This window comes from Lepidochelys olivacea, assembly GCF_965140295.1.
Source record: "Lepidochelys olivacea isolate rLepOli2 genome assembly, chromosome: 2".
Lineage (NCBI taxonomy): Eukaryota > Metazoa > Chordata > Testudines > Cheloniidae > Lepidochelys > Lepidochelys olivacea.
Window position 1 is genome coordinate 90,715,368 of NC_140412.1, and position 14,571 is coordinate 90,729,938.

At 37.4% G+C, this 14,571-nt stretch overlaps 1 protein-coding gene across 1 annotated transcript in view; it reads right to left on the minus strand.

The window, feature by feature from the left end:
- The window catches only part of PIEZO2 (piezo type mechanosensitive ion channel component 2), a 454,253-nt gene that overhangs the window by 172,305 nt on the left and 267,377 nt on the right, over positions 1–14,571 (minus strand). Inside the window, exon 5 of the mRNA XM_084618523.1 lies at positions 10,512–10,674. Coding sequence (XP_084474649.1) covers positions 10,512–10,674 — 163 coding nt within the window. The remainder of the gene's footprint in view (positions 1–10,511; positions 10,675–14,571) is intronic.

Consider the following 14,571-nt stretch of genomic DNA (forward strand, 5'->3'; position numbering starts at 1 on the left):
TACATGTTTCATCTGGTACAGTATAAACACTAATGCACTGAGATATCCTAGGCCCCATAAATGTATTTACTAACAGGCAGCCTTAGTCTCAATTTAAATTCATTCTTGCACCAGAAAACCTTTTCGTAGTGTACCTACAACTAAGGATACTACATCTGTAAATAAACGGAATAGTCATTCAGTGACTTTTGGACACTAGAAAGGACAGGAATCTAAACCTTTAAAAATCTCATGGTTGTCATCATTTCAATTTTTACTAACCAGAGATGTTATAGGAGACATAGGTGGATCTCAAAAGGTTCTGTGGCTCAGAATGGGAAAAAAAAAACCCTCCAAAGTTTGCCAATATATTACACTATTTGACTTTTTGATCTGTTTAATGGCACTGGAAAGCTCACAAGAATAGTCTCTCATGAGAGTTCAGGTGCTTCCTCCTTCAAGTTAGATCATAAAGGCTGCACAAATAGCCTCTTCTGCAGTATTTTGACATTTCCTCCCAGGAACCAGGAAACACAAAGGAGTGAGAAAATGAGAAATCAGTTTGGGAAAAAAAGGTTATCTGAACTTATCCAAACCTCAAAATTTGTTTTGAGTTTTGAGCAACTATGTCAAAACCAATTTTTCTTCTAAATGCAATAGCAAAAGACTACACATCAATGTATGTGTATCAAGCAGTGTATGATGCTTATAGACATAAACAGGAATGTAATGGCAGGACATACTATTATAAACTTGATGTTTGGATGAATGTATTCATGTTTCAGAATGTTTTGATTATATGCAGTACAGAAGTGCAAAACATAATGAGAGATACAGTGTGTACTAAGATGACAGGAATTTCTGAGTTCTAATTCTGGCCCTGACGCTGTCTTGACGAGTGACCTAAGGCAAGTTGCATGAAGTGTGATTATACTCTGAAAAATTTCTATGTAAAAATGGTTCCTTCTTATTCAACAGATCCCTGTGAGTCAGAGAGTTTACTGGCTGAAATAAATTCTCACAACTTTGAAGTCTTGTCAGCTTTCTAAAGCATGCTCAGCTAAAAGAGAGCAAACTGGATTCTATTCTTTTTTGTTCAACATCAACAGAATTCTTAACTAAATTCCAATCAGTTACACCTGTGCAAACTCATAGAAGATAATGGGTTTCCCCAGGTGTCTCAGAGAGCATAACACAGAGACAGCGGGGGTTGCATAAATGTGTTGGAAGGCACTATTTGACCTGTAGAACATTTATTGCCAATGATGATTCCTGACAAATTTGGGTTTTTTTAAACCAACTTAACTCTGAGATCTCTGGTTCCATTTGCAGAAAAGGTATATGAGCATATTTTATCTGAAAATAAAAGAGCAACACATGGAGAGCCTCACAATGCCATTTTCATAGTGACATTTTTCAGACTACAACTGCACTGTCACCTCTTGTGTCTATTTCTCTACCTGTAAAATAGGGAAAATATTTATCTTCCGTACTTACCTCACAGGGGTGTTGTGAGGATTACTTAAAAATAGCCCTATACAATTGTTAGGTATAATTGATATAGATCATTGTGGGTATTGTAACTAGTAACTGGATTACTTCAAAAAGTTTCTGTTTAAATAATGCTTATATCTGAACTGTTTGGCCTGGAAACTGGGATGGAAATCTTACACCACTAGGTTTGCATACAAGATCTCTGCTTCCAATACCTTGGTTTCAGCTGGACTATGAGAATAGCTTATGGTATTTTGATTCAATTTTCTCTTTTTTTACCCGAACCTCTTTGTTCATTTCTCGATGTAACTTGTGATAACATTTTGCAGGTCACATTTTTAAGCTCATTTGTAATAAGACTAAAGGTCTACAATGCGCGAAGCAAATTTTTTTTTAAGAAGCTATCTACCATTTACTTTAAAAAATGGGGGAACTGGAAGGAAGAGGGATTTCAATGTATATGCAGAATTTTTCAAATGAGGATATGACCCAAAAATATCCAAAGAAAAAATAAGCAAGACAATGCAATATTCTGCTGACAAACTTTCTTCTGATGATGTAAACTGGAGGAGCTATTGAAGTGTCACAGACACTTATGGCCCCTAAGCACCTCTGAATGACTTTAGTGGGCAACAGACCAGGCCTTTACTTAATCAGAAAGTGACTGGGGTTCCTGTTTAAAAAATGTAGTAAGAGGGTTGCAGATTATGACTGGAAGAACAGCCCTCCCAGATTCCACTCTTGACACTAGCAACTCTAATGTTTGCTCATTCCAGAACCTAAATCAATGTATGATGACAGTAGGATGCAGTACCCCCATTGATGCTGAATTAAATACGGCATTTATCAGTTTTACACCCCTCTTCAACACAAACGGAGACACTCTGTGAAAGGTAAACACAAACCAAACAAATCATAAGAATATCCTTCTTGTTAATCAATATGAATATTTTTCTTAATATTGTGGTTTATGTGCGGGATTTTTGCAGTGAGCTTTCCAAGTATTTTTAATTCTCCTGCTGTTCTATTTGGTGATTTTTGACAGTAACATCGGATGGTATTTTATATTCAGTATTTAGCCACCTACATTGAAATATAATTGAATAACTGCTCAGAAGAAACTGTGGCTTGCTCTCTCTTCCAAAATGAGGTAGGGAAGACAGAGAATGGCATTTCCCACTGGACACAACTTCCTATTGAACTGGCCTGCCACAGAGCATATCAAAGGACAGAGCTGCTGGCAGGCTCCTTGTTGCACAATGTCTCCTTAAAGCTCCCTTGGAGGGAGGCCCAAACACAACGACCCCAGAACAGACCTACATCTAACAGACACAATCTAATCCTCAATATTTACAAGGAAATTAGTGATGAAATCTTGGCCCTATTGAAATTAACTGAAAAACCGCCACTGAATTTAAATGGTCCAGGATTTCACTCTAGGAGGGAAAAAGTAAAACCATTTGCTGACGGCACGCCCTGCAAACCCCTACTCGGGTAATGAATCATTTCTCATACAAATAATGTCATTGAGATATATGGGGCTACTCATGTGGAAGAGAGTTTGCAAGACTGGACTTGCAATTTTTAAGATTCTATTGAATTTGTAAATTTCTTTATATCAAAATACTCCTTGTTGACGCTGTAGAGTGGTAAACATTTTACCTGCAATAACTTATGTGAAGCATTGAATACTGATCTCAGAGTAGTGATAAACTGTAGATTGATTAGCTCTTGCAAAGGGTTTACGACTCTACTATATAGCCTGAAAATCAGTTATAACAGGAATAAGACAACCGTGCTGATGAAAACAAGTTTAAAACATTATGGTAATACACAAAAATATAACTGCGAGACAAGATTCATTCATGTCATAAGCAATTATCATCATCTTTCAAATACTCAACTCCTTTCTTCCATAAAGGTCCTAGACACTTTAAGAACATAAATATAGCACCTCAAAAATGCACCCATTTTTTGGAAGGAGAGTAACAATTGATCAGCACACAGTACCCTACATACAGTGGGAAAATTGAATTTTTAATTTGTTTATAACACAATTCAACTGGTCTCTGTGGACAGGATCAGCTCATACTCATACCCTGTTTTAAAACGGAGTCCTAACACTGATAATGAAGAAGAGATTTTAAAAGTTAAACTGTGCTAGAAACCCTCTTTACAATGAATTAAATACTGTTCCTCAGTTTGATTTAAACCACAATATAGACAAAACTTTAAGCCACAGACAAGTATGCAAACTCCTATGTAAGTTAAAAGCCTCATGAGATCACTGCAGTTCATTCAGAACAGAAAGAACTGAGTCAACCCTGCTAGGATCTGAACTTGTGATTCTAGGAAGCATTATTCTGCTCTCATTTACACTAGTGTAAATCCTGGGTAACTTCACTGAAGTCAATGGAGTTACACCACTGTGAAAGGAGAATATGAACCGGAGATTATAGTAATGTTTAACACATGAGAAATTACTGAAAACTAGGGGAACCTGAAGGCTGTGACAGAAAGATAATGGTTTTTGATCTAACTCTGTAGGCAAAGCCAATCAACAGCCTCCTATGGGGAGAACTCTTAACTTAGAAAGCTATGCTCCCCAGAGTGTATGCAAAAATGAGTTGTGCACTATTGGTTGAAATCTATATAGGATCAAAAGAATTTTTGAAATACACAAGAAATTGGAAAAGAAAATTGGTGTTTTAGAGTGGGAGATGGGGGAAGGCACATAATTAAATATTGCACACAATAGCTATTGCACAGGGAATGGACAGAGATTTCACTTCCCAAGATACACCTAAGCAAATTTCATATGAATCCAACACAGGATTACATGCCTAATATGGTAATAAAAATCTTACATCTTGAATTCAAAGACTGTGAGGACTATAAGCCAAAGCAAAAGAGGGGGAAATCACACATATGGAGTTAGGCAGGTTGACCTGAGAGGCTGAAACACCATTTGTTAATGAGAGAGAAACTGGCAGACTTAACTGCCTGCGGGCTAAGACTTCACTTGCAATACCTAAAAAAGTGAGCATTTTAGTCTCTTTATTTTCTGGTAAACAGTGGCATGTTTCAAGTTTCCCTGCTGCACATTTATTAATGATCTGAGGTGGTGGGGGTGAAGGTGTGGGTGAGCAGTGAGGTAGCAAAATTTGAAGACAAAATTATTTAGGTTATTCATGACAACAGAGGACTGAGGAACTTCCTAGACAGCTAATCAAGCAAGGTGAATGGACAACATAGTGACAAAATTCAACGTTGACAAATGCAAGATCCACAAGTTCTAATGCACATTGGAGGGAAATTTTTAAACTACTCATTCACCCTACAGAGTTCTAAATGAATTGTATCAGCTCTAGAAAGGGACCTGGATATTACTGTACACGTGTTAGTGAAAACTTCAGCTCTATGTGCAGCTGCAGTTAACAAAGGTAAGACTATGTTAGGATACCTAAGGAATAGGATGGTGAATAATGCCTTTATATAATCAGTGTGTGTGGCCTCAACTGTATTATTGTGTGCAGTACTGGTCACCCCAACTCAAAAGGATATTACAGAGCTAGAGGGGATTCAGAGATATGCAACAACAATGATCCAGGGCCCAGAAAGGGAAGAGAGGGATTGTTTATCTTAGGAGACAAAGAAGCGGGGACTTGATAAAATAATATAAAAGAATTATTAGTTGAGGGATGGTAAATGGAAAGCTTCTATGCTCCCTGTCTCATATCACAAGAATAAAGGAACAGTCAATGAAATTAAAAAATTTAAAAAAGGAAATACTTTTAAGCATGATTAAACTGTGGAACTTATTGCCATAAGAAGTCACTGAGGGTAAGAATTTAAAATTTTAAAAGGGATTGGATAATTATACTGATATCAAGAATATACAGTTGTCAGAATGAATTATAAAATTTGGACGGGATATTAAAGCTCATGCTTCAGGACTTCAGCCAGTCTCTAACTATTAGAAATCAGAATATGACTTAATATGGGGGCAGGTTATTCCATATCTGCATGTCCTTACAAATTCCTCTAAAACATCTAGTCCTGGCCACTGTCAGAGACAAGATACTGGAATAGAAGGACCTTGGGTCTGATCCTGTATGGCAACCCCTATGTTCCAATGTAGTTTTAAAGGTTTTGGATGCCTTAGGTGAGGCATGGGACAGTTTTAGACCTCAGTATATTTCATACCATTTGCCTTGGATTATCATTCATAGAGGGCCCAATGAAAACTGATTCTCCATTGTGCTAGGTGCTGACAGACACATGGTAAAACACAGTCCTTGCCTTAAATGGCTTACAATTCAAGTGTATGAGACAGGCAAAGGGTGGGAGAAAGGAAGCTTTATTATCCTCATTTACTGATGGAGAACTGAGGTATAGAGAAATTACGAGACCGACCTGAGGCCACAAAAGAGATTTGTGGCATACCCGGGAATTGACCCAGATCTCCTGAATCCATTACAGTGCCATGAACACAAGACTATCCTTCCTTGATGACTTTCATTTTCTAAACTTTTCTTTATTTAAGAACCTTTTCATCAAACATTTTTGAGATTCCAAATTGAGAGTCAGGGACAGTCTGAGCCTAAACCTGGCTCAGATACTTTGACCTAAAGCACAGACCAGGGGGTTTTTAGGATTTTAAGTGTCATGGACAAGAATAAAGTTTGAGGGGGAAGGTGATAAGTACAATGAGAGCAAAACTAAAAATGTACATTCCAATTAAGATCACCCCATCTGGTAAAGTTTAAGTTATGCAGTCTTCCAGGGATTTTTTCAGTCACTTACAATACTAGACAATCCATAGATTCAGCGATTATAATGCCAGAAGGCACCATAAGTGTTCATCTAGTCTGACCTCCTGTATAAACACAGGTCTTGTTTGAATTAATTCTTGTTTGAACTACAGCATATCCTTTAGAAAAGCATCTAATCTTTATTTTAAAATTGCCAGTGATGGAGAATCCACCACAACCCTTGGTAAATTGTTTCAATGATTAATTACCCTCACTGTGAAAAAACTGCTTTTTATTTCCAGTCAGAATTTGTCTAGCTTCTACTTCCAGGCATTGGACCTTTTTATACCTTTGTTTTCTAGGCTAAAGAGCCCATTATCAAATTTTTGTTTCCCATGTCGGTACTTACAGACTGTAATCAAGTCACCCCTTAACCTTCTCTTTATTAAGCCAAATAGATTGAATACTGCACTCAAATTGCCCTGTTCTGTTCATTCCTTCTGAAGCATCTGGCACTGGCCACTATTAGAAGACAAGATACTGGGCTAGCTGGCCCATTGGTCTGACCCAGTATGGCCGTTCTATGTTGACCTACTTGAGTCTATCACTATAAGGTATGTTTTCCAATTCTTTAATCATTTTTGTGGCTCTTCTCTGAACCCTCTCCAATATATCAACATCCTTCTTGAACTGTGAGCACTAGAACTGGACACAGTAGTTCAGTAGTGGTCACACCAGTGCCACGTACAGCAGTATTATAACCTCCCTACTCCTACTCAAGAGTCCTCTGTTTATACATCCAAAGATTGCGTTAGCCCTTTTGACTGGGGTGGTGCACTGGGAGCCCATGTTCAGCTGATTATCAACCATGACCTCCAAGTCTTTTTTCAGAGTCACCTTTTCCCAGGGCTGTAAGTATGGCCTTTATTCTTTGTTCTTAGATGTAAGACTTTATATTTGACTGCATTAAGACATATATTGTTTGTTTCCACACAGTTTACCAGTCAGTGACCGGTCCTCTTCATTATTACCGCTCCCCAAATCTTTGTGTCATCTGCATACTTTATCAGCAACCATTTTATGTTTTCTTCCAGGTGTTGATAAAAATATTAAATATAAGGCCATGAACTGATCCCTGTGGGATCCTCTAGAAACACACGTACTTAATGATGATTCCCCATTGACAATTACATTTTGAAACCTGTCAGTTAGCTAGCTTTTAGTCCTTTACTGTGTACCATGTTAATTTTGTATTGTTCTAGATTTTGTAATCAAAATGCCATATGATACTAAGCCAAATGATTTACAGAAGTCTATGTATCAACACTATTACAATTATCAGCCAAACTCGTCATCTCATCCAAAACAGGTATCAAGTTAGTTTGACAGGATCTATTTTCCATAAACCTAAGCTGACTGGCATAGTCATCCACAGTCTCAAGAAAAACAATTTTTTTTTCTAATACCTATTAAACTGTATATACTGTCTCTAAACATTGACACATAAAATCACCATCTGCTTCAGTAACTGTTTACTTTCAGACACAGCTGGGAAGTTAACTTTCCTCTTTTCTTTTCTCTCCCTGCCCCCTCATCTTTTATACTTTTTGACTGGCATTGTGCTTCTCTGAGTTTGCAGTCTCGGCCCTTCTCCAGCTGAATTCACCTGCTTTAGATTTTCTGAGTCCTAATAAAAAAGGCCTGCAGACACATTTGCTCCAAGTGTGCAACCATTTAGGGGTGGTAATGAGCTGGACTGCAGCCTGGTACCTGGCAAACCTTTCTACTTCATGACTCACTGCTCATTAAAACCACACTCTATGCTTATTACTGGGACAGCTTTACTTACAAATAATTGTGTGCCTCCCATCCCCTTTCCAGCGCTTCACAATACTGTACATTTTTTTTGTTCTGGTGCAGGTCTGTTTCTCTGAAAGTTGGATGCACTATTATGAATCAGGATTTCCATATTTTCATTGATCCTTACTATCCTTAATCCCTTACGGTTGGATATCAATACCCTTACACGCACTGAATTATGTCTTACTTTGTGAGCAGTCTCGCTGATTTTACTTTACAGATTTACTGCCCGTGGAATAAAACACTACTCAGCATGAGAAAGGATATCAGAATTTGGTGCTTACCACCCTAAGAATCTCTCATGTGATGTGTTTAACTTAATTCAGGAGTGATGGCGTGAAGTGTGACCTTAACAACATCTGATAAATATCTTGATTTTATCAAATCTTTTTATATTTACATTTTATTTCAGAGGGTAGATGTGTTATCTTTGTTTTTTACACTGCTTACCATCATGTAATTCTATGCCCTGAAAACAGAGAGAGCACTGAGAGTACATGGGAACTGTTCTATGTATATGACTACCTGTCCTAAATAGGTAAAGCTGCAGGGCATACTATTTGCTTCTGAGTGCAGTTCAAGGTGTTGACTTTTTGATTTATAAAGCCCTCTATGGCTTGGAACCTAGTAATCTAAAAGGCTTCCGATTTCCTCAGGCACTGTGTAGCTGGGGTCATCAACCGATGCACTCTTAATGTTATGTCTGGAGACGGGTGGCAGGGATTCCTGGCAGAAGTTCCTCAGCTATGGAATTTGCTTCACTTGCTGGTACAATAAACCCCCAGACTGTTCACTTTGTGGCATTGTGCTGGACTTACCACTTTTTCAGATGCTTTTATTTGCAGGGTGAGATGCAACAATTTAAACCAATTAAAGACCCAGTCCAGTGTGCTTCCTAAAACATGGTAATCTGCAAGCCAGTGCAGTGTTGAAGAACTGGTGTATTTATTTAGGTTTCCTGGTTCAACACACTCATCCAAAGCATAAATCCAAAATATCAATTAAAATTAATACAAATGGGGCCAATGTGCAAAAAATTATGAATCCTTCAAAATCCCCACAAACACCGACACTCAGTGATACATTCCATAAATGCATCAGCCTCGCTGCAGCCAGCACAGCAACGTGCAGACTCCCAATATTTGTATTTCTTTGTTAATTTGTTTCTCTAGCTTTAGGGGAATTTTCTACTTTAATCTTTCTGCCACCATCTGCTCCCATGATGTCACTATATACCCAGAGTAGGCAAAGGCAACAAAATTATTCACAAATTTAACAATCTCTTTCCAAAAAGCACGGTCCATGAGGTATCTTCCCTTTCAGATGCTGCTGGTCATGGACATTAGGCTTTGGGAAATACAGACAAAAGTTGCAATCTCAAGCAATTTTGCAAAATACCTAGTAGTGACTCTGAAAAAAAACACCCAGTTCTGAATACCCTCAAACTTTGGAAAAGAAACAGATCCAAATGTCTGGCTGGTTTGTCACCATAATGGGCTAAATCAAAACTCTGGATCTGAAGACCCTGAACATTTGAATAATTCAGACCCTAATGCAACGTTTGAATCTTTGGTCAATCAATAATTATTCAATTTTTAATTTTCCATTTTGCTTCCTTAAGACAATGATTTTGGTATGTTTTTCTTCTTAAGATTCATTCGTTTTTGTTTTATGAAACCAAGGTCACTTTTAAATACACTTGTGAGATATTTTCCAAATTTAGCTCAGACAAGGTCCTCAAAACACAGTATTAACTAAAAGTCACACTGACCAATACTGTCTAGTTATTTCCTTATATTTCCCTGTCTGTCTGTCTCCATATGTTGTCTCTTACTCTTATCTTATATTTACATTATAAACTCTTTGGAATGGGGACTGTCTTTTTGTTCTGTGTATTGGCAGAATGGGAATTGTTCTATCTAAATGACTATGTACTCTCAGTGCTCTCTCTGTTTTCAGGGCATGGAATTGATGTAAGCAGCAAAAAAAAACAAAACCAAAGATAACACATACACCTTCTGAAATAAAAATTATATATAAAAAGATTTCATAAAATTAAGATTTTTTCATAATCAGACGTTGTTAAGGTCACACTCCATCACTCCTGAATTAAGTTAAACACACCACATGAGAGATTCTTGGTGGTTAAGCACCAAATGCTGATACCCTTCCTCATGCTGAATAGGGTTTTATTCCACATCGGGCAGTAAAATAAAATCAGCAAGATTGCTCACAGAGTAAGATACAATTCAGTGCGTGAAAGGGTATTGATCTCCAACCCCATGAGATTAAGGATAGTAAGCACAATGGGATTCATGACTACGGCTCCTAGGTACTATTGTACTATAACACAAATACATAATAAATAATAAAATAATAATAATAATAATAAACATTATACAGGTATAAATGTGCATCTAATACCATTTCTTCATTTTCAAATTGTGTGTTGTACTGTGCTGCCTCCTCTGTCACTGGCTTCAGCACAAGGTTTCTGCAGACAAGCCATATGGTCAAGCTAGCAATGAACATCCCGATATCTGGTACAAACACTCTGATCACGTTGCCAGCATCGGCTCCCTTCACACTGTATAGATTGAAAAAACAAAGGAAACATTTGTTACTTCTAATTCTGCATTGGCTTGAAATATTAAGTTAACTGGACACCATTCTTTTAAAAGTGTTGGAGAGTACACCTCCCAGAGTGAAACAGTAAGTAATTTTTACAACTGTGACAGAATGTCTTGGTGCCATGTAATTACAGTATAAGTGATTCATTCCTAGTAGTGTCTTCTTGTGCAAATATTCCAGCACATTGTTTGGCTGATCAAAAGTCATTTTGTAGATCCTAAAGTTATTTAGTGGAGAGAGTAAACTGCCCTAGAATCAACATTCAAATCCGATGGCTCTCAAAAAGTCTCAGTCCAGTTCCAAGAGAACAGATGTGTACAAACACAGACCCAACCATCACCCTGGGTGGTATTCATAGCAGGGAGAAAAACTACTGCATAGTTTTGGAGGTAGAATTACATTCCCACCCACTCTTATCCCTTAATCACAACTGAGACATAGATGGGTAGTACTGAAAAGCCTGCAGCCCAGTGATATACCACTACTATGAAAATTGAATTTCAGTCTTTCTATATTTTGACATCTTTCAGGAGTGCTATATTCACTTTAAAGATATGAAAAATAAAACATTATATTTTACTATAATATTTAACAAAATGTTTTCTTTAACCAGATCCTTTAAATACCACTTAATCTTTTTTTGGCCTCTATTGTGAAACTTTAATGAGCTATAAAATTGTATAACTACTGGAGACCCTATGACGCATACAGTATTCAGGAATATATACAAGCTGTATGTCATTTTCCTTTTACTACTGTTCACAAAAGCAAGTTTAATCCTTAAGAACTAACTAGAGAGAAAGTGCCATGTCTTTCCTTAGGACTCCCACTTCCTGTTCCTAAATATCTGGATAGCTCAGTGAATTTAATGGAAAGTACAGAATATGCTGTACTGTGCAGATTTAAACTGTTTTGTCTGGGGACTATTACCTCTATGGGTTTGGATGCTGCATCTGAATTTGATTAATTTTGTTAACAGAATTTAGACTTGTAGTTAGTTGACACAATGACTGGTCTATTTAAGCTGCTACATTGACTTCCTACACTTTTTAACTACTATTAACAGGATACAAGCTTAATTATTTCAAAGATAGTTTTGCGATTGACTTTTTAAAAGAATACACGTCTAGAACTATTTTCAGGTTTAATGACTGCAATGGATTGTGGGAACACACAGGTTACAGATGAGTAGACTAGATTACCAGCTCAGTGCCTGAACTGTATGAGTGAAAAGAAACAACAACCTGACGTATTTTTTAGGGTCTATTAAAAATTATTATCTCAGTCTTTCTGTGTTTATATCCTAGCAGCACTGAAATTTACAGAAGAAATCCTTGCTAAGGTTCAACTGGTAACTGGGTATCATTCCAGTATTTTTGGACTCACCAAAATACCTCTAGCATCACTGCTGTGTGTAGTAAAAGACGTACATAATTGTCTATAGGACTCTTGCCCATTAGTGCGCACACACAGGGTCAAATCCTACAGTTTTTAACTCAGGCAAAAACTCAAATTGGACCTGATTTTTCACTGCCTCCCACCTTCTTGTTTGTGCAAATCAGGTACAAAGTGCTAAGAATTAAGAATGTTAGCTTTTAACACCCACTTTTCACAGGTGTGATGTGAATGACTACACATGGTGCAACACGCTGCTTGGGCTAGTGTACTAAAATAGCAGTGTGGATGTTTGTGCCACTGGTGGCAGCTTGGGCTAGAATGAGTCCATCTATACCAGCTGAGAGTCAGACCTCCCTGCGGCAGGGTAGTCATCCCCTTAAGTCCTTTGTTTACCTCTGGATTCAAATAGACTTGAACCCAACGGATTATGTACCTTCCAGAAGAAAGTTAATGAAGACTTATTTGCAAAAGAAAAAGAAAAGAAAATAGAACCTTTGTATATTATTTCAATCTTCCTGACTTGTGCATCTCTCAAGTATTACACTCTTGCAGTATTAAACTGGAGTGATTATGCATTAAATCATCAGACACACAAACTGGGTGAGATAATATCTCTTATTGGACCAGCTTCTGTTGGTGGAAGAGACAAGCTTTCAAGCTTCACAAAGAAGGTTGTCTCTTTCATCAACAGAAGTTGGTCACCCATTTTGTCTTTCTCCTACCCTGGGACCAACATGGCTACAACAACACTGCAAACATGCATTCCATGGCAACTGAGTATCTTGAAACTGTTTTGGCCAATGCTTTCAAGTGGTACTATAGCAGAGAAAAGGCTGAAGTGTCCAAGAAAGGCTTCCAAGACAGTCAACAGATTACATTAGCCTCTTTATTAGTAGAGCACTGGCATATTTCCTGTGCTTCTGTTTCAATGCTATAGAACTGAATGGTATATCACGATGTAAGACAGTATGTTTAGCACCGCAGGAAGTGAAGACTTTGTAGATGTTCAGAAGTAAATTTCTCAATAGGATAGTACTTGTTGTAATAGATAGAGATTAACTGGACACACATAACATCAGATTAGCAAGATTCACTGTGAAAATAGATCTGATCTGTTCCTGTGAAATAATTGTGTGAATGGACCATTTCAATGCACAGTTAGTGAGAGTTTTCTAGAAATAAAGCCACTACAAAATGTGTCTTATTGAGGTTTAAAAGTCAGTTCCATAGGATCCAATCAGCTACACTAGGATAAATTTAAAAGGTGATTTTAACACACCAGTAGTTCTCAGGAGTATAGACCGCTATGGATACAGGCCCTATCTCCTCTGCAAATCACATCCCAGAAAAACAAACATGAAAGTCTGTTGTGTCAAAGTTTTGTGTGCTGTTGCTCACAGTTCGTTTTACTAACAAAATCAAGTGCCTGTAGGATTTTACAAAATGCATAATGAAATGTGATATTATGAGAAATGGGATTTAAAACAGGAGTTAAGGCTAAGGGGCCAAAGCCCATACTGTAATAATTGGGGCTACCTGCACAACAAAAAGAATGGAAAGGATTTATAGATTGACTGCAGTTTTTCTACACTCGCTAAGGACTCCATTCACATATTGCCATATTTTGCTAACAGCCTATGCATTGTGTTCTTCATTCCCAAAATAGCCTCGAAGAAGTTTAAAACCAGAATGGACACGAAAGCATATAGAGCATATGTCCTTAAGAATCAACTTTCCCCCCTGCAAGAATCATATTGGACAATAAATTGGCAAAGACCTTGATCCCTAGTTAGCATGGCACCATTCATTTGGCTAAACTCAAGAGAGTTTGCCTTAAAGGCTAATTTTTCTATTAACACGCACTATTGTCAGGAGTTTATAACAAAGCCAAAAGCATGTTCTGGCGTGAAATTTGAGATAATCAACATCATCTTCAATGATTTTTTTTCAATATTTAAAGAAAAATGGGCTAGACCACTTAAAAGGTTGCTCTGTAGGAGGGCCAAAAAATAAATTAGGGATTTGAAACATTAGCTGACGATATATAATTGACTGCACATTTTTGAAGACAAGAATAACTATGTTAGGGTTGCCATAGCTGCTTTTTTATTCTGGGGGATTAAAAAAAGACATGCTATGACTTTCACATCCATATGTGAAGCTTATGTCACTACTACATCAACATGATTCCAAAACAGAGTTTTCCTCATCTGTCCATCTGAATCCACCTGGTGTATCCAGTGTTATACTTAGATTATAAACTCTTTGTGCAGGAATCATCTTTTTGTTCTGCATTTGTACAGCGTCTAGCAAAACGTGTTCCTGGTTTACTGGGGCTCCTAGGTGTTACTATAAAACAAATAAGAAAAATAATATCCAAATCATATTTTCTATTTTAGGTGTCCTGCAATATAACTAATAACTGTTGGTTCTAGGGTGCAATCCTACAGACCTC